At 36.1% G+C, this 25,612-nt stretch overlaps 1 protein-coding gene across 4 annotated transcripts in view; it reads right to left on the bottom strand.

The window, feature by feature from the left end:
* Positions 1-3,411: 3,411 nt before the first annotated feature.
* DPP4 (dipeptidyl peptidase 4) overlaps positions 3,412-25,612 on the bottom strand; it is a 38,326-nt gene continuing 16,125 nt past the window's right edge. Inside the window, exons 11-26 of one of the 4 annotated variants that reach the window (XM_042822047.1) lie at positions 24,474-24,609; positions 24,282-24,326; positions 21,516-21,620; positions 21,353-21,420; positions 21,121-21,174; positions 20,533-20,657; positions 19,456-19,503; positions 18,863-18,961; positions 16,740-16,809; positions 14,470-14,664; positions 13,752-13,806; positions 11,586-11,685; positions 10,334-10,398; positions 5,161-5,233; positions 4,836-4,909; positions 3,412-3,850 (exon numbers count right to left, since the gene is read on the bottom strand). In XM_042822047.1, coding sequence (XP_042677981.1) covers positions 3,752-3,850; positions 4,836-4,909; positions 5,161-5,233; positions 10,334-10,398; positions 11,586-11,685; positions 13,752-13,806; positions 14,470-14,664; positions 16,740-16,809; positions 18,863-18,961; positions 19,456-19,503; positions 20,533-20,657; positions 21,121-21,174; positions 21,353-21,420; positions 21,516-21,620; positions 24,282-24,326; positions 24,474-24,609 — 1,411 coding nt within the window. In that variant the 3' untranslated portion in view covers positions 3,412-3,751. The other 3 variants (XM_042822048.1, XM_042822049.1, XM_042822050.1) reach the window with 3 other exon arrangements.

The following is a 25,612-nucleotide window of genomic DNA, read 5'->3' as shown; positions in this document are numbered from 1 at the left end:
TTTTTAAATTTTTTTAGGTAAATTTTTAAATGATTAAATGAAGACTAACTGTCACTACTGCTTTGAATCCTAAGAAAGAGAATTCACACTGTTGTGATTATTATAGCAACTTAGTGACAGGGCTTTAACGTTCTCTAGCTTTCCAAGACATGCTAACCTTCTCATAGCCTTCAAGTGAATAAGTTTTCATATCCAGTACATTTAAAGTATTCCTTGTAATGTTTTTGTGTGTGTGTATTTACTTTCTACTACTTCAGCCATAAACAACTACATTTTGCTGCAAACAATTAGGGTTACTGTTCTAAGTTTTTCCTAGCATTATCAAAGCCCAATTAAAGGCTATTTTTATGGGGGAAAAACAACAAATGGACATAAAGGAGGATTTATATTTAATTAAATGTTTGTGTTTATGAATTTATGAAAAAAAAAGCCTATACATTAAGGTTAAATGCTTTGTTTTGTGTACTCGATGATAAATTGTAAGATTTCAATTGTTTTAAGGTTAGTATAGAAGTTCAAAACTGGTTTGTCCTGAAAGCAGCCTGGTGGTGTTTTAATATGTTGCTGACATTGTTACAGGTAATATATACAATCAAAATGTATTAGTTTCACTTGACCAACTCTTAGAATATTAAGAAATCAGTGTATTCGATGGCATTCTGTATTTCTGTTCAGTATTCCAGAGTGTTTTATTTTTTTTTTAAACAGTTACTCTATTCTTGTGTGAATTTAAATGCTATTCTGATGTTAAACTCAACATTCTGAATCACACACAATATAAAGAAAATGTAGTGCTATATTTACTTCTAATTTCATATTCTTGCTCAAAATTATTTAAATTCTTGGATGTAATTTATTACAAGAGTTTGTGTGTACATGTGAATAGACTATTGTGTTTTTCACAACTAAGAAATGTTATGTGAAAATAAATATTTATCCTAACTAATTTTCAATTCTTACTTTCACACCGCAAAACTCAGAATAAGTATGCAATATTAAATGGCTGCCTAACATTTGAATATGGAGCAGGACTGTGCTGTACAATGCAGAAACTTGAGAAGCATATTAAAGTGCAGCCTCACTGAAACGTGGAATACAGTCGGCATTGGTTAGCTGCATGCAGTTGTTGGTGATATACATGGTCTGACTCTAACAAACAGTACGTGCACCATCAGGGATGGCACATTACTCACCTGTCCCAGGAAGAGTGGGAATTAGATTCTGATTTATTGATCATGAGTTGGTTCTTCTTGCTTTTGGGAGAAACACTCTGGAGCAGGCAGCAGTAATTCAAACCTCCAGCCGTTCAACAGGTAAGTTCACACAATTTTAAATACTGCAGCTTTGAGGAATTTAAAGTGTCTAATAGTTGAGCACTGGCTTGGCTACTCCCTCTTGTGGGAGTGTCTGCAATTCTTACCACTCGAGAATTCTGCTTCTGAAAAAATTTGTAGTCCTTGAGGTTCAGTACTACTGCAAAAACCCAAATGTTTGAAGTATTACCTCCATCTTATTAAAATGCTCTGAGTTTCAACCAAGTTTTGAATGTGAAGTGGAAGTTTTCCAGCCAGAGAAACCACTCTAACTTGCCCTTCAGGCTTCTGCTGCCTCTGAACAATAAACTGTGTAAAGTACCAAAAAAGAACATAAATTCATCCTTTTCATGTAGGAAAAAAAAAAAAACCAAAAAAATTTAACTGGCCAATAAATGCCTAAATCTAGCAACATGGCAGATTTTTGGCCACAATTGGTTCATAGTGCTAGCTTTATACACTAACAGAAGAAACTGGCTTACCTGCGTGACATCAGTTTTAGGTGTTTTCCAGTAATCATGCATTTTTAAGTGAAGTTGAAACCCTGTTTGTTGATTCCCTGAGGCAGCTTTATCATCTTATTAACTGCCCGTATCCTGCATTGTTCTTGGGACTGGGGAGGATCTACTGGTGAGAAGAAGCTGATTTGATGCCCATTAGAACACCTCAATTGAAAGAATTGCATATATGCATATAAACCTTTTAAAGTTACGTGGCGCTCCAATAGCAGTATATCCTAGAAGTTGCTTTCCTAAACCAAGAATTCTAATTGATGGTAATTAGCATTGTACTTTCTTTTGCCTCACAGATAAAGTTAGAACTACATGTTCAGATTCCAGAACAATTTCCCAGTGAGACTCTAGCATCAGTAAGGTAGGTCTGATACAAAGAACAGTATCATAATAACTTATGAAGACTATATAACTTTTAGTTTCACTTAAAAAAAAAAAAAAAAAAAAAAAAAAAAGTACTGCTTCTCTGATCTCTAAGGAATCACTTGCAGCTCTTTAACTGCAAGTAATAACTCACAGCTAACTTCCCCCCCCCTCATTCTTTGTCTACCTGTTAAGTACTTTGTATTTGCACCCGGTATCACTTATAACATAGAAATGTACCATCATTTATGGACATCGAATATCAAGAAACTAAGTGTTAGCTAATCACCTTCCAATCCCGTACACTAAACAAAAACAGAAATTTCACTGTAAGTTTCTCATGGAATTGATGTACTTTTATAACGTTCTAGGAGCAAATTTCTTAAGCAGAATTTTCAGCAATACAGAATATACAACTTTTCATAACTTAATGACCATTTATTAATTTAAGCAGCACATTTTTCAGAAAAAATGCAACCCTTTTGTACTATTTATGTGAAATGAAGAGAAAGTCATTCTTATCTTCAGCTGGAGAAGCCTACCTGGAGTGCCAAAGATAAAGCAGAAGTTTAAAGGGAGGCTACAAGAAAAAAGGCAGGTTTGCTAAATACCTTGATCATGCGAGAGCTGCAGTCCAGTCCTTGCTTCAAGTGACAGCTAAGTTGCATTGTAGCATTTATTTTGTTAGATTGCAAGGAATATATCTTACTTATTGGAAAACGGGATTTTATTTATATATATAAAAAAAAGGAAAGATTTCTGTCCCATGGAGAAACAACTGTGATCTGCTAGAGTACCAGTACAGGTTTCGACAGTTGCAGCCTTTTTCCCTATGAAGTAAGTAAATATCAGAGTGTAGTGATAGGAAACAAATTCAATGCCACTGGTTTAAGTATCGTTCACAATCTCTGGTAAAAGCTGGTTGAATGCTTTCCTTGCAAGATTCTGCAACTGTAATCCAAGAGTTTGCAGTTAAATAATAACTCAAGGGACAGAAGTAAACTGTTTTATTCTGCATAGAAATTATTAATGTTGCAGAATTACTGATATATTTCTAAAATAATCACTGATCAAGCATAAGGTAATTTCAGCAAAATCTGTTCAAAATTTTATCAACATTTTCATGGAAATAATTATTTTTTGGGGGAAACATCCTTGATTACCATGTCAGTTTCTCTTGATGTTATTTTCAGCATTTGTTACATCAGTATACAAGCTTGGGTTTTGTTTTTTTTATTTTTTTTTTTTTTTTTTTTTTTTAAGGATTGAAATATCAAAGGATAAGTTCCTGATTCAAGTAAGTACTGTGCTTTCTAGAAGTCTGTAGCCTACATACATACATTCTAGTGATGTTAATGACTTCATTAAACAATCAAAAAAATGCAATGTTTGCTTGGCAACAGAAATCATTATTAAGATTAGAGCTTCATTGTATACTCAGGTATCCCAAGATCTGACTCCCTAATGTCATCTTAAAAGTTTATACTTGTTCAGTACATTTGCTAAGGAGTTTTCTGGAGAAATGCCATCATTAACAAGCAAAAAGGTGTTGCCATTGCTGTGCTAGGGCAGTGAGAAACACTGCTTTATGAAGTGGCTCATATGGGTATAAATGTGTTTATGTGCTTGACCGCTGATGCCATGGTCTTTGTCCGTATACCACTGCAGGAAAGAAAATATAGAGACTGTTACCTCTAGCTACATACAAGTCATATAAATCAAACAACAGACATAAAAGCAGACTAAAAAAATAAAGATAAAAAAAATCAGCCATCTAGAATGAGGCTAATTCAGCAAAGACAATCATAGCAAGAAACTGCAGTGATTTCTGTCCCTGCTTTCTGTGTGGGATACACCAGCTATTCATGCTAGAAGTACAGAATAAGTACATTACTCGTCTGCTTGCTCTGTCCCTGGAGGTGTTCAAGGTCAGATTGGATGGGGCCCTGGGCAGCCTGGTCTAGTATTAAATGGGGAGGTTGATGGCCCTGCATGTGGCAGGGGGGTTGGAGATTCATGATTCTTGAGGTCCCTTCCAACCCTGACCATTCTGTGATTCTGTAAGCTAGATCCAGTTTCTCTGTTAAGAATGGTGTCCCTTCTCACTACATTGTTATCCCTGCTGAAGGAAAGACCATACAGTGGTGCACTTGGCTTTGTTTTGTATTTATCCATTGTTTCTCAAGGGCTGGGACAAGTAGAAAAGGAAGCACAGCTACCTTAATCTGAGAATTTCCATTCACAAGGCAAATAACTGCTCTGTCTTTACAAGTCTAAAAGGGATGCCAAAAGTGTATCTCAGGTAAAGAAATGGATCTAACTTAAGTTTACTTTTCCTTATACAGAAAGTATACTACTGAGTGAGCTGTTTCTAAGACTGGGACTGAGTTGGCTGATTTGAGAATACAGAACAATAAAATGGAAGATCAAATACCAGAAAAAAAACTGCATTAGTTTTTGTTCTTGTGTAGTAGATACATAGACAGTTATGTAATGATTTCAATTACTGAACATGAAATACAAATACGTAAACTTATTTAGGATTGCAGTTGTTTTCTACCTAACTAGAGGGGGCTGTTGCTATCATTCTCATAATACGAGTCCATTCATATGATAATGAAAAAAAACCCCAAAAACACAACCATACCATTGCCTGAAAATCCACTTCAGCATCAACAAGAGCTTTGGAAATCTGAGCTGCTTGCTGAAAGTGAACATTATCTGAAAAATGGAAGAAAAAAAAAATGGAAAAGGTAAACAAAAATTGTTTCAGTACTGCTATGGAGGGAAAAAGCAAAACAATGAACACAGACTCCCCAGCACTGCTGACTGAGACACAAATTAGTAGCATAAAGCTGATTTATTTTATTGACGTAAATGTAACAGCCTTGCCCCTTCATGCTTTTGTTTTGTCAGTAGTAGAATTGCAAACCTGTCTGTAATACTAAAATGTCTAATTAACTGCAACTCACCATCTGCTGTTCCATGGATAAGGAGATATTCAACTTCCTTGAATTTTTCAGCTCTGGCCATTACTGTTGAACTCTGAAATTAAAGAAAAGGAAAAAAGAAAAAAAGGTGCTATTTGTTAGATGATTATTTGCTACCAACTGACTTTGATTCCTATTGACACAGTCTGGGGTTCTTCAGATAAAAAGTAACAACTCTTGCCCTCCTCCCTCAAAGTAGCGTATTCACATATCCAACCGCACTGTGCTCATACTCTAACCATTCTGCACTGGTCTGCAATTATTACCAAAGGTTATGTCTACAAAGTGACAAGCAAGTCCAGAGGGGAAGAGTTTTGCGAGTTAGATACACATTTAATGCTTTGCTAGCATGTTGTTAGCCTGCAGCACACCACTTACCATTGGTTTTCTGTGTTACTGCAGGCAAGTTACAAATGTTGCCATGGCAACAGTGCACCCTATGATAGAAAGGAGAAGATATTACAGACTACACATTATTTTCCTCACTAACATGTACACTACAGTATACCTGTAGCTAAGCCGGCAGAGCTTGTGTATGTGTACGTCATCGTTCTCAAGTAAATACGTCTCAAAAGTTTAAAACAATGACCTCCTCCAAGTATAATACATGCCTAACAGAAAAAAAACCCAAAAACCTCACAAGACAAAAAGTCTATAAATAAAAAGTCAATCTGCTTTTTGGGAATTATAATACAGCAATGAAAAAAAAATATCAGCAATTGAACTTAATCAACAAATTGAAAACACTGACACAAATGTTCACCAGAACATAACTGGATTACTATAGTGATCAGGTACTAAGGAATGAGGAAAGTAAAGACGTCAGAAACTGCATTTGGGCAAGGGAAGGGAGTGGGATAGCCTTTGCCATGAGGATGGGAAGATGCAGGTGAACAATACAAGATACTGTATGCTTGATAAGACAGACACCTGATGTTATGGGGTCAAACGTTTTGAATGAAATTTCCTTCTATTAGCGCTATTAAAGAGGTTCTCTTTTAAAAATGCCAAAGTCCCTGTAGAAGTAAGTATGTGTTCTCCATATTAGAGCAACTTAAAAGCTACTGTGGCTAAGAAAATATGTAAAAGGTACAAAAAATAAAGTGCATATCCCCCCCTTCCTTCCTCCCCAGTTTGCATGAAGGCTGCATCCATGCACAGCAATTTGCATGAGTTTACAAACAGGAAATAGGAACTTTTCCATTTCTTGGTAATATAATGCATTTGACTTTTTTTGGTGTACTAAATACAAAGTATCATTAAAGAAAGCATTGAAGAAAAGCACTGATATTAAATTTCTTCTGTCATAGCAAAATACCATACTGCAACTTCTCATTTGTAGTAATTCAATCAAATTAAAAGACTGAGTACAGTAGAAGCAAACCAACCAAACCAACAGAACACCTCTAATACAACACTGCATTTGCCATCTTTTCATAATCTAAGGCTGCAGTTTAACAGAAGCCCCATCAAATGCATAGAAGACTGTGCACATTGGAAGTGTGTCACTATCCATTGAAACACACCAGTACGGATAGCTAAGAGTGCCAGAATCTGAGGGGACATAAAGTAAGGAGCACTATTACTGTGGCCAACTAGTGTATAAAAAAAGAAAACAACACAGGCAATATCCTTTGATGAAGTACTTTCCATAGGCATGGAAAACAACTTGATAGATCTTCTTTATAAGCTTTCTCCTAGCAAATAAATTTAGTTTAAGGGACAGCAAACTTATGTGTGGAAGCCTTACTTGATCTACCTTCCAAAAGCGGTTTTAAGGAAAGCATGTCATTTCTTTTTGTCTTCAATCATTAAATGAAATGAAGCCGTAAAATATGTCAGAAAAGGTGTACACAAAAGGAAGAATTTCTTTTTTAAGTCATTTCTCTCTTGCTGTACCCAGACATAACACTGAGTGCCTTCCCTTTCCCTAAATTGTGCAGTAAATACAAAGCATTTCTGCCACCCCATCCCTTCCTTAAAAAAGATTAAAGAGGTGTCACAATAGCTAACAGTATGAAGTTAGACACAGTCACAACTCAAGCCACAGCTGAAATAACTGAACAAACCCCAGGTGGACTGTATGTAAATGCAATGTAGTTAATCCTTTCCATTTCATAGTTATGCTGTAATGGCAAAGGGTCTGAAAACGGGCTGTGTGCAAGTACTGAGAATTAGGCCCTGCTGAGTGTAACTGGCTTTTCTAAAGATCACACAGCAGTCAACATTTTATCAGCACTCAACAAACAAGTTAAGGTTTGGCTGAAACTGAAGGTCTCTCTCTCTTTAAGCATATTCTCAGATAATAGAACAAATGTCAAATCAGTACAAGATGGCATATTTACAAAATTGTACCCTGTTTTGCATAACCTAATGATGCAGCAGTTCTTAAGGACTGAACATTTCAAATCTGCTAGAAAAAGATTGCCAAATCTATGACTGTTTCAAACACTTGCCAAAAGCATATCAAATTCAGAGTGAACTGCAAAATAATCTCACAAGTTGAACAGTCCTCTTTGATATGCTCTTTGTGGCTACTACATCTGACCGGCAAAACTCCAGCACACTTTAGCCTTCAGTCCTTTACATCAGGGACATTTCTGACATCAGATGAGATTTCTGCCATTCAGCACAGGACCTGTACTCACATTTTCATGCTTATAGTGGGAGCCCTACCCATGCTCATGACTGTCTTTCACAAAATGCCAACTGTTAATACCTCACAACCATTAAGTGGCACTGATCACACCTAAGTACCCTACAGAGAGGATTATGAACCATCCTTCAGCCTGGTAACTGAATGTCAGATCTCATCCATCAATAAGTGTGATATCTAATGTCACAGTAATACATAGGTAGGGTTTACCTCTCAACACCACTAGATGCAGTTTCCTGAGATGACACATTCACAGTCATTAATATCACTCTGCTTTAGGAAGGCATTTAGCAATATACACCTATTCTCAACAGGTGTGCACATATCCCCATTTCTTTTAAATTAGATCACACAGTACAGGGTTTATGCAACTTTCCACTTTCAAACCAGCTTCATGTTTTATGTGGTAGAACAGGGAATATATACAATGCAGCATGCAAACCTGACAGTATGAAGTTAACATACTTTAACAGCTTTAGCTAGGAGAGCTTTTCAGTACTTGTTTCGCTGAACAACACTATTCAGGAGTTGGCCTTCAGCTTCAGTAAGGGGCCAGGAGCAGATTTATTGGGCCTGAGCCACTGAAGGAAGGGTCTGTAAGCCAGAGAAACATACTGGGTGGAGGACGGGAAAGGTCTTCAGCAACAACAACATACTATGACTCTTTCATTGTAGTTATATGAAAAGCAACGAACTCACCTCTGAAGCTACACACACTCTAAGTTTATGTGGAAAAGCAAATTTTAAGTAATAGGTTATTTGAAGCTTTCAGCAATAAATGAAGACATGTCAAATTTTCATGTATCTAGAAGGAGCAATGAAGTGCGACAATCTGATCTGTGCAATTGCCCCTCCTCCATCTAGCCACCATTCTCCCCAATTAGTCCTCAGAGTAACACATTTGAAACCTTTAGCTCTTTGGTACTGGCAGTTTCAACGTGGCTATTGCCAGCAATGAATACTATGCCAAGAAAATCCGACTCCTGGCTTGAAAGGATTAAACAGTCCTCTGTTGCCATCTGTGCTGTGAAGCTGTTGAATGACTTTGTGCACCCAGAGCGTTAACGTTCGTTCCACACAACGACTGTAACTTCTATTTACTCTGCTACCTCACAGACCTCCTACTGTTCCCATTGCCATAAAGAATTGCATTTGGAAAAAAGCAGGCAGGCTGCTGCAGGCTGCTGGTCAGCCCTGCTGGGCCCAAGCAGCTCTCCTATTAGAGGCGGACACAGTAGACAATCACCCTGCAAATCACTACTGATTTCCTCAGCTCGTACAGCAGTATGACAAACTGGATCACTGTTGTAGTATGTCAAAACAGACACTTCTGTCTGAATTTCAGTGTATATAATCATATGTTTTACACACTGTTAAGTCACTCTTTCTTCCCCACCTCATGATACTGAAATAGTGTAGGACTGATTGTGTACTGGGGAGGAAAAGAATCAAACCGATTCACCAAGCTAAACAGAGAGAATACCCCATCTCTTTGTCTCTAAAATTTATGTTTGGTTTCAACGTGATTATAGCTAAACATCTCCATGAAATACCGCAATAACAAAGTACTCTTCACATCACTCACTCTTCTCCAATAGTCAGTGTATTTCCACCTCGATCTGAAATTTAACAAAACCTTATAGAAAATTTGGGCAGCTCTGTCGTACACTCCGCTGCTTGCAGTTTCAAAAAGCCTTTTAAGCAACAAAAAGCTGCTGGCACATTGAGGGTAGACATTACTCCTCCATCAGAAACTTCTCTGTGCAATGAAGCAAAATCCACAGGTATTTTGTTCCCATTACATTGCCTGGAAATTGTTTAATATCTGGACAAACATCAGTTACTTTTGATCAACTTTCAGAAATCCTATATTCATAGAGAAGTCCCAAGCTGGCTCTCAGTTGGTCTGCAGTGTATTTGTATGCTCAGAGTACTCACAGACTTGCCTCCCTGTAAAGGTTTCCAAATACCTGGGAGATTTTTCTTTCCCTGAATAAAGCTTACAGCTTCCAAAGTTGGAAAGTTCACGATATCCATGCTTTTTAATTAAATTTCAGAGAGAACTGGCGTAGATTTGTTTTGATGGAAATGTTTGAGGGTTTTGTTTGTTTGTTTTTGTTGGGCTTTTTTTGAGATAATACATAGTTTGTCCATGAGCATATTAAGACAAATTTGTTTCTTTGTGAACAAAATAAAGCAGTTTTACAGCTTATTTCACAATCTGCATAGTAGCCAAATGGAACTGAATGTAAAAGAAAGAAAACCCAACAAAAATGAGTAAACCAAAGAAACAACAAAGAGCCCATGCTGTACAGCAAGGAGTAACTGCCTCATTCAAACTCAGAAGCATGAGACTACAACCTCTAAAAGTGGAATGCAATAATTAACACTGGAATAAAGAAACAAACTTAATTCTTCACACGGGGATGCAATAAACTGCATGAAGAACAGCTTAGGAAAGAAAGAACATACTTAAAATGAAATCAAGTGATTTCTTACGTTATAGTTTCTCAGATTATCACTTTCTGTAGGAAGGCCCATATATCGCTCCGTGTATATTGAGTCTGTAATTAAAAAAAAAAAAGCAACAAATAGAATGTACTACTTAATTCCCAATATTTCTGACTGCCAGACGTTTCACACACTGATAGACACAATAAGAATAAATACTAGAAATAAAAAAGAGATGGAAGATAAAAAACAAGTTTTCCCACAATAAGCTGTGTAGGTAACCATTATTAGTCAGTGTATTTAATCTTCTTGTTGCCATGGACACTTGAATGTTGAATATTAATAAAGTACTTTATGTCAATGTTACCTTATTGTTATTCTTTCAACTAGCCTAAGAAAATTGCTGAAATAGCTGCTAAAACAGTTTAGTAAATAATGAGCATTTTAAAAATATATATTACTTTTTTTTTTTTTTTTTTAATCTAAACATGTAACACTTAAAGTCTATGATATGAAATGCTGCAGAAGCTTAGGACTCTATCTTATATATAGTCAAAGTTTAATATCTAATTTTCCACAGATTTTTGAGAATGATATCTTATTACTCCTGCAAATTTACTGCTTTATTTTAACCATACAAACCAGTGTTTGTTATGTCAACATATTTTAATGTCCACATTGCCGCACTGTACTAACATATACTGTACTGTTAACTATACGTTATTATCTGGGAGGAAGTTCTCTATAAAACCATATTTATAGCCTTGTGTGTCTCACAACCTTATAAACTATAACATGGAAGTTTGTACAGACCTGTCAATTTGTTCAGCTTTTCCTCACATCAAGCTACGTGTAAAATTAAATTTGATTGTCGTTTTCAGAGAGCAGTTTGCAATGCAAGTTTGATTTTAGGTCTCACAGTTCTCTCTTTCTTTAAAAAAAGTAGCATTTTAAATACGCAAAGTATACTTGATACTGGTCTCAGTACCTCAGAACATGTGGCAGCTCAGCAATACATGTGCAGACATATTACAGTATTACTACAAATATAAAAATTTTGCATCATTAAAGGTCATAGAGATTATCTGAAATTGTGGTTGTAACTTTTTAAAATGGAAATAAGGTTTAGGCAACTGGTTTTATTCTGAAATGCAATAGCCGTGAGTTCATAAAAACAGACCAAATGGCATTTATATGGCATCTAGTAGATAATCAAAGTTCTGCACTATGAGTCAACACTTTGCAGCATGTGCACTGCAAGACATATGGGAATCCTTGTAACAAGGAAGCCATCACATACCATAATATTGCCAACGTGACACAGGGGCAACCGCTATTCCACACTTGAATACGCCGCTTCCAGAGCCAAGCACCATAGAGGTCACATATCCCCCATAAGACTGAGAAGAAAACATTGCTGTTATTTTAGTCGGAAAGGAAAGGATGGGGCCCATCTGCTAAGTGGTTCAGACATTTATAGGATCAGCATTTTTCATATTAATGAATTCCATTCTGAATTTGGGTCAGATCTCACTCAGCCTGCACAGTGTGGGAAACAGACATCAAACAGTGCATGGCAGCTGTGGCTCTGATGAATGAGAGTGTGCTGTGGAAAAGGGGTGCAAATGCCGTTGATCTGTGACTCAGCTTAGAATGACAGTGTTTGGTAGCACTGTAGGCAGCAGCGAAAGACAGGAAACAAGACATTGCTGCACCACTGTGTCCCTCTATGTGCTGGGGAAGTAGGTGGAAGCAGAGCTGAGGCCCGTAACATGCTTGATGAGTAGTTGTACCAGGGCACCCGAAAATTTACAGCTCCCTCAGAGCAGGCCTATGGCAGCTCACTTACTTCCTCTCCTACAAAGAGTAAGAGCAAGACTGTGACTGGGAGTGAAGGATCTTCTGCTGATTCTGTGGGAGGAACTGTGCAGCAAGATACTTCTTGCTAGGCACAGAACATTCACAGTCTAGCCCGATACACAGATGAGTAAATATCTGACACACTTGAGCATTCAGGCAGCAAGCTACCTAAACAATGTCACCAACCTCCCAAACGACTGCCCTCCCTGTAGTTTGAAGAGATTATTTAGGAAAGCGTGCCCACGTACATTCAAAAAGAAGAGTGATTTTTGGATCTCGTTTTTGCCTTGAGAACAGATTACAGGCAGATGGAACTGTGACTTAGTTCAAAGCTCTTAAATGTTTGCTCCACTTCAATACTTAAGTCTTCTCAATGAAATCAGCAACATAATGCATGTACTTACTAATTAAACCCGTGTATGAATACTTTGCATAACCTGGCAAAATGAATGCACATAGTGAGAGGCTGACAATCTAAAAACCCAAGAGAAAGAAATTCCCATGGATTTGGTATCCAGGATACATGACCCCCAGCCTAGCCCCAGGAGGACTGCTCTTCAACTGTTCATCCCGAGGCTCATAAGCAGTAAGACGGGAATGCATTAAGTCCTCTGTTTCTGCAGAAAGAATTTTCCTCCTGAAAATGCTCATTACAGAAGGCTCAACTTCATACATCACAGAGGTGTTGGAAAGGTACTAAAGGCATCACTGTCATCATAACTTGCCTTCAAACAATTATTCACTGGCGCTTGTCACCAGCAATGAAGAAATTTCAGCTCACAATTTAGTTCAAGATCCTGCATGCATTCCTGTATTTAATTCAACATAAAGCATGCAAAAAACACCCATTGAACACCAGAAAAACAATTAAATGGCAGCCTAGGATGGAGAAGTGTTTAAACAGAGCTTGTACCAAATAGCTACAACTAATGCTACATGCATGTATGATTTACCTTGAAGCTGAGAAGCTATATACATGCTATTAAGTGCTCCCATCCTCTGTAACAGATTTAAAAACATAGCCAAATCAGAGATATCTAGCCTGAAATAAAATAATCAAAACCAAACAGTATGTTTAGGTATTTTCAGACTGCTAGTGAAAACGCTACAAGCATACCACACAGCCTTACATTATTATTATTATTAATCTGGAGTCATCCAATTAGTATTAAGAGATATTATTGAATATATTTGGAATTTTTCTTTAAATATTACTATCTGGGCAGCCAGGTCTAGTGGTTGGCAACCCTGCCCATGGCGAGGGGGTTGAAACTAGATGATCTTTGAGATCCTTTTCAACCCAGGCCATTCTACGATTCTATGATCTTATGATCTAGTACACAGTAGTTGGCTGTATCTCTTTAAATAGTTTTTAATCCCTCCAGTAGTCTGAATTTTTGTTTCAAAAGCACCTAAATACAAATGGGGAATGTCTCATGCATACATGCAACTGCATGATACACTTCATCAGTTCAAGATACTGGACTGTGCTGCTACACCAGAGGTGCTTCACATTCAATACTCAAGTACATCACACCCACAGGAGGCAGTACAACAACTAGTTGTTACAATTAAGTAAGCCAGCCAAGCAAATTTGAGTACTTACCCAACCCCAAATAGCTATTCTGTCCTTATCGACAAAGCTCATTTCAGAAAACTTTCTAAAAGCAAACACAATAATTGAACACTTAATAGATTGCAGGAATCTGCCATGGTGCAGATGTGCCTAGTTTTCATCCTTTTGGCCTCTTTCTCTTCTGTGAATAAGCATTTCCCACTGCACAGTAGTGACTCCTTACGACGGCAGACCCTGAGAAGTTTGCAAAAACTCTTAAATCACATCCACCGACATCTGTATCATTTGCTGGAACTAGTTCTGATAACCAAGTTGTCCCCATCCTACCTCTCTGCCACTTTTTCAATTCCATGTGTAATCCTGAAAGAATTAACTTCCATAAGATTCTTCAATATAAACTAAGTTACGAAGATGAACTGTAACATAAACAAAGGGCACCTCAGTGCATACAAGTAAGTCTCAGTTGCAACAGAAAGCTGCAAAAAAGCTTGGAGAAAAACTTTAAACTACAAATTCATTGTTGGTATACTTCCCTTAACTAAAGTGACAGCTACCATCCCTATAAAATCAGAAATATAGTAAATTTAGTACAGCATTAACTCTCCTCTCTTTTTGAGCATAAAATGATGGTTGGCTTACAAGTCACACACAAAAAAATGAACATAGAATTTAGCCATGTTTTAGCCAATAATTTTGAAATAAGCACAGAAAAGACGACACAGTTGTTGACCATTTCACTGTAGCTTACCTGGCTGCTGAAATCTGATCTTCCACTTCATAGGTTCCTAGTCTTCGGTTTATTGCATGCATGATCTCATCTCCCTGGTATCCACTTCCTCTGCCATCAAAGCTGGCCACAATGATCTGCTCTGTACTGGCAAGGTACGTAGCCCAGTTAATCCGGAAGGCATGATCTACTTTCTGACTACAGGGTCCTGCATACCTGAGTGAAAAGACCCATAGCATTCAAGCACTTACTCTCCACATTCTCTCATATAGCATTTGAAACACAATTTGCACAAGAAGGGCAAACTTTTAAACTAGACAGAACGAACAAGAAAAGCATCGCTCTGACTCTAATATGCTTTTGAAATTGGAATTTTGTTTTATTGCTTTTTACTGTAATAGGAAGCTTTCATCTTTTAAGTGGCTTATCAGAAATCTCACTCAAAATCTTCCCTGTTTGTGTTGACGTATCCACTCATCTGAGTTTTAGTGATGAATTACCTATTTCTGTTCCATTTACTTACAATTTTTCTGTTTAAAATCTGAAATAAACAAATAGCCTTCATCTACAACATGAAAAAGATCTCTTCTGCATTTTTAGTGTTTCATCAGTGAATTAACTGTTACTGTCTAAGCAAGCTATTTTTTTAAGCGTGCTGTGAAAAAGGAATAAAATATTGAAAACATAATTTTTTATTTGAAAGTATTTGGAAGCAGTTGAATTCTACAAAATCAGACTGAGTACCTGTAAGGTGCAATTATGCTCACATTTGCCTAACCACTGTCCAACAGAAGGCCCACCAAAGAGTGGTCTTGTGGCTCTCATGGTTGTATAGCCTACTTTTCTCTGTTTTGAGAGCAAAGAAAGGCTATTAGGAATAGTTGATGTCTGTACACAATAGTTGTTTCTGTACACTCTGAATCCTGCCACTGCTGAAAGGTTTTCTAATATAAAGGCATAAAGGCAACTATGCAGCAGAGGTGACCCAGACAATGGCTCAGGTTTCAGTAAAAAAAAGAATCAAAATGAAAAGGAGTTTGTACAACACAAGAACACTGATGGCTCATTAAAGTGTTCAGTAGGCAAAAACTGTTACAGTGGTCCCAAATCATATAAAGGTACATCTAGCAGGTAATGATTATTCTCTTTGGGGGGTAATATCCTGGAAAACAAAGGAAAAGTTAACATTTCAGTAATTTCCAGTTAGAAGAAAATGCAGTGCCACAAACAGAAGTGCTTGAGGAAGAGTGAATCAAACTGCACGCATTCATTAGCTGTTCAACTTTTTTTTTTTATATACCTTGTTTCTAAGAATAGGAAGAACTCCTTACCAGCAAGGGTGTGTTTCTCTGGTAAAGATGTTCTTTTCTTCTGCTTGTTTTCAATGAGAACAAAATCCATTCAAGAATAACTACCCATACAGAATAGTTCTAAGTTAATGGTCATCCCAATTTTAAAAAACCTTTACATTATTTTCAGCAATTTCTAAGCTGAATAACAGAATCTGGTTATTTGTTCATCTGAAGACAATAGAAATAATTCTCACATCTTAAATCCAGAATATTGGGTCTCCTTTTCTGAGGAGATTAAGGTCTTTAAAAATAAATAAATAAATAAATAAGCAGCTAAAAAAAAAAAAAAAAAAAAAAAAACCACTTTCATGAAAACTATTTCTTTCAACTTTTTTTTGTTAAGTGAAGGATAAGCAAATTGAGCTGAACTAAACTTTGTATGGCTGTTTACCAGCCTGATTTTTTATTTTAATTTTTTTTTAATTTTTTTTTTTTAAACCAGACATGGCTTATCTCACTTTCTTCTCTCATCCCTTAAAATAGATAAGTAGCAAGACTGGCATTTGAACAAAATGCAGAAGGCAGATACACTGGATATTTTTGCAGAATGAGACAATGCTCCAAACAGTCAAATATCACAGATATGTGGCTTATTCAAGGTTTCATTTTGAAATGCAGTTTTAAAATCTTCCTAAAGGACTAAGAACAGAGAACATAGCAAGTTAACACTAACATCCTGGCTTTTAAATAAGATACAGAACATATCTGCTTCACTGCTAGTCACAAAATATGCTCTTATTAAGCACAGCATCATCTTATGGCACAGAAATTTATCAGAAATTGGGATACATCCCTTATTTTCATTCTCTATTAAAACTCCTCCAAGAAGTAATTAGAAAACACATCAGTTCCACGCTTCCCAAACTTATTAAAAGGATTTGAAGTACATACAGGTGATTGATTATTAATGCAACATTCCCACATAAGTTGAAGACTTACACTTCGAGGAGCAAAGGGTACTTCTTTGATGAATCTAAATGGGGAGGCAATATCATTTGATACCAGAGGTCTAAAAGAGAAGCAAGTGATTTTGGTCAGTTCTCCGGTAAAATAACTTGACATACTTTGCAATTCATACGAGGGCACATTCGAATCACTCCCTTAAAAAGTAACTTCATCTGAACTGTACTAACATACACAAGTAAAGGTTTCCAGTTAAGCAAACAAATACATAGAGAAAAGTTAGAAGAAAGTTTTAAACCAGAATGCCTAAAATAATACAATCTGTGGCATTAACATGATTTCCTTTAACACTATCCTACATTATAAATCTTACCTGTAAAACTAGATAAGTATCTGCAGAGGGTATTATACAACAAACTCAAAAATATTTCAATACTCAAGTTTCTCTCCCAGCACTAAAAAAATAAATTCTAAATACTATCAACATACCATGTAGGCTTTACAGAGCAGTTTGTAAAGCATCACAGGAACATACCCAAATATCTATTATATCCTCAAGCAACATTGTTCTGGTTCTATCCATATTGCTCTTTCTAGAGAAGTTGTCAGAGAGCTAGGAGAATATTTGAAATGTACACAACATAAGTTTTGCAAACCAACTGGCTTTACCATTACTCATTAATTTTAAAAGAATGGATGCTGTAAAGTACATGTATAATTGCATGAATCAATTATAATGGACTGTACTGCAGTAATGATTAGAGTGTATTACAGTATTGCAGCAGTCTGTCCAGACAGAAAAATACAATACATTAAAACCACTGAAAAATTCTAAGCCTTAATCAAACATTTAAAAATGCCTTTTTTTTTCCTTTATTTTACATTGTCTATGTACTTTTGCAGTCATAGGAGTCAATTTCTTTGATAAGTATGTTGTACGTAAGTGCAAGTAATACACTGATTTGCAAGCGGACTTGGAACTTGAATTAGGACAACAGAAATGAATTTATTTATTCTACTTGTGACATTAAAAATAGAATCCCCTTACCCAGAAGTTTTTACTCTGATGAGATGAAGTAGTGAGAGCAAAGAAGAATAAAAAGATGAATACACAACTGATAGCATAAAGAATACTTTAAACCTCCATCTTTCCTGGAAGATTTCACCTTTCGCCCTATTAAAAATGTGACTAAAATAAAAGACAGAAAACACAAAGGTAAAGACTGTTATTAAACAAAGTAACAGCGGAAGTAGGGAGACATCTACAAGAACAGGTTACAGGGACTGAGGGAAATCAACACAGCATGTAAAATGAAATTTAAGAATATTCATTTTATCAAGAGGAAGCCTGTCACAAATAGAAAAGCTAGTAGCAAAGGCTTGAGCAAAAAACAGTTCAGACAGAATGGCAATGTTAGGCCTGGTACCTACCTGATGTTCCTCAGTCTAGGAACATTCCAAGGAATTGTCTGTATTTGGATGTGCAGATTCAAATAAGTGCTATGAGCAAAGCATTACCAGTTTGTTTTCTAACATTCTGTTATTCAGTTTATGCGACCTTGAGTGTGAACATGCTTTTAACAATGTGACTATTCAACTGAAATATCCCCTGCAGAAGTTCAAAGGTAAGCAGTGTTTTTTGATTTGCAAACCTTACCATTTAGGTTAGAAAACTTTTCAATACTAATTGTATGTCACCTCCCACCTGCTCTCTCCAACCAAAGAAATTTATGTCTGTGAATTAAGACCTGCTTGAATTTAGAATTTAAGGTAACGTGCTTAAGAATGTTGTGCCTGCTCCACCTCACTTTTTTCCTTTTTTTCCCTCCAAATTGGTGGTAGAGCCTCCTACTATTTTTCAGGTAAAGATCAAGGAAAAATAGAGCAAATTCATATCATTATGAGAACTTAAAGACATCACATTATGGAAAAAGAGTGTTTTAGGTCAGAATGCTTGTATATTTCAGCAAATACACACACACACACACACATATATACACATACACACATAATATATTTTTCTATATTTTCTATACTTCTAAACACCAAATAACTGCAAACATATCCTCTACACTCATCTTTTTTGTCATGCTCTTTTCAAAAAGACTTTGAAGGACTTGGCAAAGTGGAGAAGAAAAGCAAAACATTTTTGAACTTACTGTATCCTCCTACAGTAATGGAGCCAAGTTTTTTTGAAGGCATTTGAATATCTTTCAATGAATTTTCCAGCTCAGTATTATTTTCCAAGTACCTGAGGACTAAATAACAGTTCATAAGTGTCGAAGCTCAAACACTATTTTCATATCCATTACTCTCTGAATATGAATCACTTTGAAAAGTCAACCTGAGAAGATGGCCACCTACTTGGTAGTCTCAGCATACTGCAGTTTGTTTTCTCTCATAATCAATGCTTCTGGCATAGTTCTTCCTCAGTAATTTAGAAACCAGAATGCCAGTTTCCACATTTTCTAACTGTATTTTCACAAAACCCAAGCAATTGTCCACTAAATAAGACATAGATTACTTACTGTTTTCTAGCACAGTGTAGGATAATATTAAATGAAGTATTAATAGCTGCAAGCTGAACTACTTATTTTATTCTTGTGGTTAACTATAGTAGAGAAATAAAGGATAAATTTAGTTTCAGATAAAACTGACTTTTTAATTATTATACTAGGCAATGAGAATTAAAATAAATTTACAATGCATGTTCCCGGTTTAACAGAAATTATATTTTAAGACAATTTCATACCTTGATCATCACTACTTCTGTGCAGAGTAGCCAAGGGCAGGCCAGGACCTGTTGACAGAGCAGAAAACCTTTATGTTTGCATGCTGTCTCATAAAACAACTCTGAAAAAGTAATTGGAATTGGGTGAATCACAAAGGCTCAGAATTTGTTTTCATCCATTCTACGTATATTGTTTTCAGTTAGTGAGGCCCAAACTGAAGCTGAAGCATCATATAAATATTCAAATTGTCTTGCAGGCAACTATGTGACTGTGAGGTACATGCTTTTCAAGTTAAGTGGAAATCTTAGAAAGATTTTTATTTTTCCCCACCCTGTGATTCATTTATATCTAGTGCTTATAGGTCAGACTGCAGTCCCAGTGCTTAACGTATGACTACGTAGTTATATACAGTGGATTCTTTAAACAGTGCTACCTATCTTAATTTTATTCCCACATAGGGCACTTTTCTTTACCTAGCTGATGACCTCTTGTTCCCAGAGCTTACAGATCACTTCTACTGATAGAGCTCCCCATGCACAGTATGTTCCCTTAGACAGCACAACTGTATGCAGTGCTCTACAGGAACAGCCCAGAAAAAAGAAACAAGTCCTCCTACAGGGCCTTAGCAATGATTTCCTATCTTCAAATACCGCGTAGGCAGAGAAATTTCTCTATTCTCTCTGGCCTCAAAGTAAGGTACTACCTCCTCTTTGTCACAATTGTGATGAAGGAATTTTAATCCATAAGGTATGGTGTTATTGTTCTTTTAACTTGCTCTAAAGAAACTGCAGTTCGCTACAACTTTTAGCATATTACAAATGGCATCTAATTATGTGGGCAGCTTCTGAGGATAATCAGGTTTGCATACAGAACAGGAATGTTTGCTGCCCCTTTCAGGTCCATTAGTGAATAGAACTATAATTTATAACCTTGTAATTTTATTGAGGTTCTTTTAAGCCTAGAAGGGAGTATGTTTTTCCACTGCCAATGCCAATACATAAGTTATGCAGTGCCTATCAAGACCTTGACAGGGTGAACTTCCCCACCCAACTAAACAGTGAATCATACGTATGTCAACTAATTCCAGATGTACTCACCAAGACAATTTAGCTGATAATATTGTGCATCTTTGCTGAAGGAAGCAGAATAATACTGGCATCTTTCTTGATTCAAATCACAGCTAACACATTGAGTAGATTTTGGACTGCTTTCCAAGAGCATTCTGCAAAGTAGATGAGCTTAATTTCAGAGATGAAAGATTATTATTAAAAAAAAAAAACAAAAAACCAACAAAAAACAAACAAAACATGGAGCACAAGTATATTTTTTTGAATAAGATGACCAAATAAAATTTGATAAAATTCAAGAATAAAGCTCTTATTGGCTTAAATAGCAAAGCAAGGAAATTTAAAATTTTTAATTTCAGTTAATACTGGAATTATCATCACAGCAAAAGTAAAAGCATGAGAGGTTTTCTTCAGGGGCAACATGCTTCTTTCTTTATTACTAAGATTACAGAAAAATACTATAGTTTTTTGAAGTTTAATTACTATATTGATTCTAATTAAATATCCTATTAATGGAGGTATTTGAGACTATGAACAGCCTAATCTTTGACACAGAAATTTTAAGTATTACATTTCATTAGCAGATATGTTACTAGTAGTGCAGAACAAATTTCTTACTTGTAAAGATTCCTTCCACCTGGCATATCACCATTTTGATTACTAATATAGTACCTAGAAAAACAAAGCATACTGGTTTTGATAAAGTGCTTCCAATACAATACAATATTTAAAGGATTATCTTAAATGTTTAGATCAGATTTTTAATAAATTAAAAGGCACCCACCCCTTGTTCTCTTTCCTGGTCTGCTTATACACTACTAGGAGGCAATAACTTAATTATGATACTTACAGAAAATTTTTGTTTACAGCTGCTATGCTGATTACTTCCCACTTTCCTTCAGTAATAGGTACTGGAGCCTGGAGAGGAGAAAAAGGCAAGGCAAAAAACAGAATAGGAGGCTTCTTGACCACCAGCAGAAAAAAAAATCAGCAGTTATTGTCCTATAACTTACCTCTGTGCCATTTATGTAATGAATGTGCTTGTAACCTTCTGTGTCACTGAAGACTTTGTAGTAGGTAGTGTTGTCTGGGGCAAAATAAGGTACAGATGGCTGAAACTTGAACGCAAGAAAGATGTTGATTAAAGCAAACAACAAAACTCCAAAACAAAAATGATAAATTCAGTTTTTGATATCTCTAAACAGAAGCTTCTATACTTTAAACAATATTTCACCAGGATATTTTGCCTACTGACTTAGCAGGCAAAACTTGTAGACACTACTCTAGAAGTGAACCCACTCAAAATATCTCACTGATCCTAAAGGAGGCAGAACTTCTTGAGTGCTAGACCTCTGCTAATGACAGATGCTCTTCCTTACCTTGTTTGAATTTGAATTCCTGTAAGTGTTCCTGGTTTCCTATAATTTTACGAAATGATATATGCATCTACCTTTAAAGTAACTGCTTTATTCTGCCATAGGTTATGGCTTTGGTTTGGATAATCTAAATATTGAAAGCAGTTTCTTCGAATGCCCCATTTTAAAACACACAGTTGTAAACAAATCTTTGAACTCTGAAAGAAAACAAGCTGCTTTTCTAGAGAAATTTTATTAGTAAGTAGGTCATTATGAGATGTCTCATAAAACCTAACTGGAATGCTACGTTCGTGAAGGAATATCCCTGCAGTTATCAAATGGGAGTGATAGAAACAAATGGGTCCCTTCTATAGCACATACTTTGGATGTGCTCCACATGGTAGGGAAAAAAACACAGAGGAATGAGCAAATGAAGCAGAAGTTATTCCTGATCGATGTATCAAACGCATTAACATTTACCCGATAGACACAGCATGATCTGAGATATTATACCTGTTTTGTAAATGAAAACTGAAAGTTAAACTAACTTGCCCCCAGTCATTAAATAAGCAATGACAGAACTTAATCTCCCTCCCTCACATGCTCCAGGTAATTGTACCTTCTTTGCTAGTAATATTTTTGCACAAAACATCCAGATGCATTTTTCTAGCTTTTCCCTTATCAGTCTTGCTTTTTCAAAGTGTGACTTTTTGTCATCTCAACTGGCAGGTTCTAGCTGAGCTCATGACCTGGATGTCTTATTGCAGTAACACAGGCTGCGAAGTTCGGAGCATTCTTAGATTAAGAACAATTTCATCTCTATATTCAGAAAAAATAAAAAAAAAAAATAAAAAAAGGAAAAAAAGCCTATGAACACACGCAAAAAGAGAAGTATATGTTTTATGCACATATACATGATTTTATGTAAGCTTGTACATAGAACATATGAAATATATGTGTATATACATATATAGAATCATATACATATCTTTCTTTTATAGATTTAGAAACATGCCTTATCAGTCAAACATCATTTTATCATCCTTAAGTAGAAGATTAAGAGGGTATAAAGATAGCTTTCTTATCCCCTCTTCAATCATGCTTACTTTCCTCTCCCTTCTCTAATCCAAGAACCATACAGTGAAATCATATTTTCCTTCCAACAGCTTCTAAGATGTGGGTTGTCTCTTTAAAAGAAACAAAAAAACCAACAACCTAGTTTAATGGCACAGACTCGCATTTTGCCCTCTCATTTTGCACAACTGTTTACAAAGTCTGCAGCTTGATCATCACATTGTCTAATTGTGAAGCCTTTGCTGCAGAGAAGCAAAATGTGTCAGCGCTAAGGCCTTCCTTTCCATATCAAATTTGACAGCAGGTGGGTTGATCTCTCATCTTCATACTGCGGATGATTTCATCCCTGCTGTTGCCTCCCTCTTTGCATTTCTTTAAACTTTCATTTTTGACTTCAAAAGTGAATTAGTGACTAAAGCATAATCAGTGTGTGGAAAATGCGGGAGTGGAAAGTGTACTCCGTGTTCTCATAAAAACTCTGAAACTCATTTCTCCCTCCAAGTCTGAACTTTTGCATCTCTGCTTCACTTCCCCCAGATCTTCTGTGTAGTTCATTAGGTGCCTACTCTCTACCATGAACAAAAGTATTGAAAGGCAGCTTGGAAAACATCATCCAAATAGTAGCAATTGGTCTGGCAGAAAAGTATGCAAATTTTAATCCGATCAGTTGTAAGCATCTTGTCCTTAGTTCTCTCCAGTGGATATTCTGGGATGGGGAAAAATATAAATTAATTCAAAAAAACTAAAGGGTACTTGAAGTGGTTTATTCCTGGGAAAAACAAACAAACAAACAAAAACTAACAGGGAGAATTTGAAAGACTATAATCGACTCCTATCCTCTACATCTCCTTCATTTCAGTTTGAAGAGTATAGGACACGTTTCTTAATGTTTTATTCCCTAGATCATTCTGGAGGTGGCAAGAAGACTGGAGAGCAGCCAAACCAGCATAGCTGACAGTTCTTCCAGTACAAAGGGAATTCTGAATCCTGACATCCAGGTTCTCCTACCTACTACTACCTAAGCAATAGTTCAGAATTAAAAAGAAGCCTGGAATAAGATCTCTGCTTTTTGGCAAGCTGAAAGTGATGCACATGTCATGGAGGATGTGGGCTCCAGCCCACACTGTCATCCCAGCCTTGGGAGTTCAGAAAGCAGTATCCACATTGTTTAAAAGTGGGAGTAAGGATGTTGTGCAACTCCACATGAGATATTTTCCCTTCATATACAAAACGCAGTGAGTGAATGGAGCAGCCTTGCACACAAGAGCATTGTAACTGGTAAGCGGCTCACAAGAAAATTTCTTAATTATCAGTGTCATTTAACACGTTGCAGTTTTAGAAATCACTCACTCTGCCAATCCAGCCAGTTGTACTTTCTTCCGTAAGTTGTTTTTCCTAAGAAAGAGAAAATAAACATAATTATTGTGCGATTTTGTTTTATATCAGCCTATGTTTCTACAAAGAGAAACAATACAGAGATACTCTACTACTATCAAGTCTTGTTTATCAAACATTGTGACTCTTCCATTTCAGTTTTCTTACCTGTGGACATGTCCAATTTCCAGTTGCACTTTCAAAGTCACAGATGGTGAGGACTGAAAAATTCTGAATTCTTCGGAGCCACTGCAGACAGATCCTTTCATCCGTTACCCACGTTACAACGCTCAAATAATGATCGCTGAAACCAGCAGTAGCATTAGGTATTTAAAATCCCTTTCTGTAATAGTATACTATACAATAGCATTCAGCAAATTCAATGAATGAGACTAATTTGACTATTTTCATTTCAATACACTCTTTTAAGGACAACCACTGATGCACCGATCTAATTGTGGCTTTTGGTTGCTGATTATTTTTGCTACAAGAAGATTCATTGGTTATTTCATTCATACAATAAAGAATTATATAGTTTAACACACCCACTTCCAGGAAGACTGCAATTAAATTCTAGTAGCCAGCTCACCATCCTCTAATGCATGAAATACTAGCTACTCCAGACTGCCCCTACATGGTCTTTAAATGTACTGCATGCAACTAGAGGAAATTCTTAAGTTTTATGAGTCTTTTATTTTGGAATTATTTCGTTTGGTACATCAAGTTAATTGCTGCTAAGCAATTTGAATGATACACCTTTTTGTTTGATTTAGTACTTACTTCTTTAAACAGAATTGAGGGAGAGATCATACCAACAACAAATATTACTATTTGAGTATTTTACTTTCATGTTTAGAATACCAACTAGTTGATATGGAGAACTAAAGTTTCCAAAAAATAAATATTAGTTTTTCTAGAATATTCTTGTGTTCGCTTGTTTTTTTTTGTTTGTTTGTTTTTTAAACAAAGTACCACATAAAATTTAATATATATATATATTTTTTTTTACCATTTTGATTTGTTTCATTCCTTTTTTTCCTTAATTTAGATCTCTCCTATCTCCTAGAAGCCTTATGAACTAAAATAAAATAAACCTCCCCTCCAAGGCAAGTACACATTTTTAACTAAAATTTGCACATTTGACTTAGTTCCAAGTTCATGTTCCCTTTTTCCCTAAGTTAGTTAACAAAAATGTGTGGGAGTTTTGTCAGAGTGAGTATATATTCATAACCATAAAATGGGAGAAAAGAGACAAGAGAAAAAGAAGGAAGGAAAGAAGGAAGGAAAGAAGGAAGGAAAGAAGGAAG

Source organism: Centrocercus urophasianus, unplaced genomic scaffold (genome assembly GCF_019232065.1).
Source record: "Centrocercus urophasianus isolate 14NV4802_14NV808 unplaced genomic scaffold, USGS_Curo_1.0 seq_20, whole genome shotgun sequence".
Lineage (NCBI taxonomy): Eukaryota > Metazoa > Chordata > Aves > Galliformes > Phasianidae > Centrocercus > Centrocercus urophasianus.
This window is presented reverse-complemented; position numbering and strand designations above follow the sequence as displayed.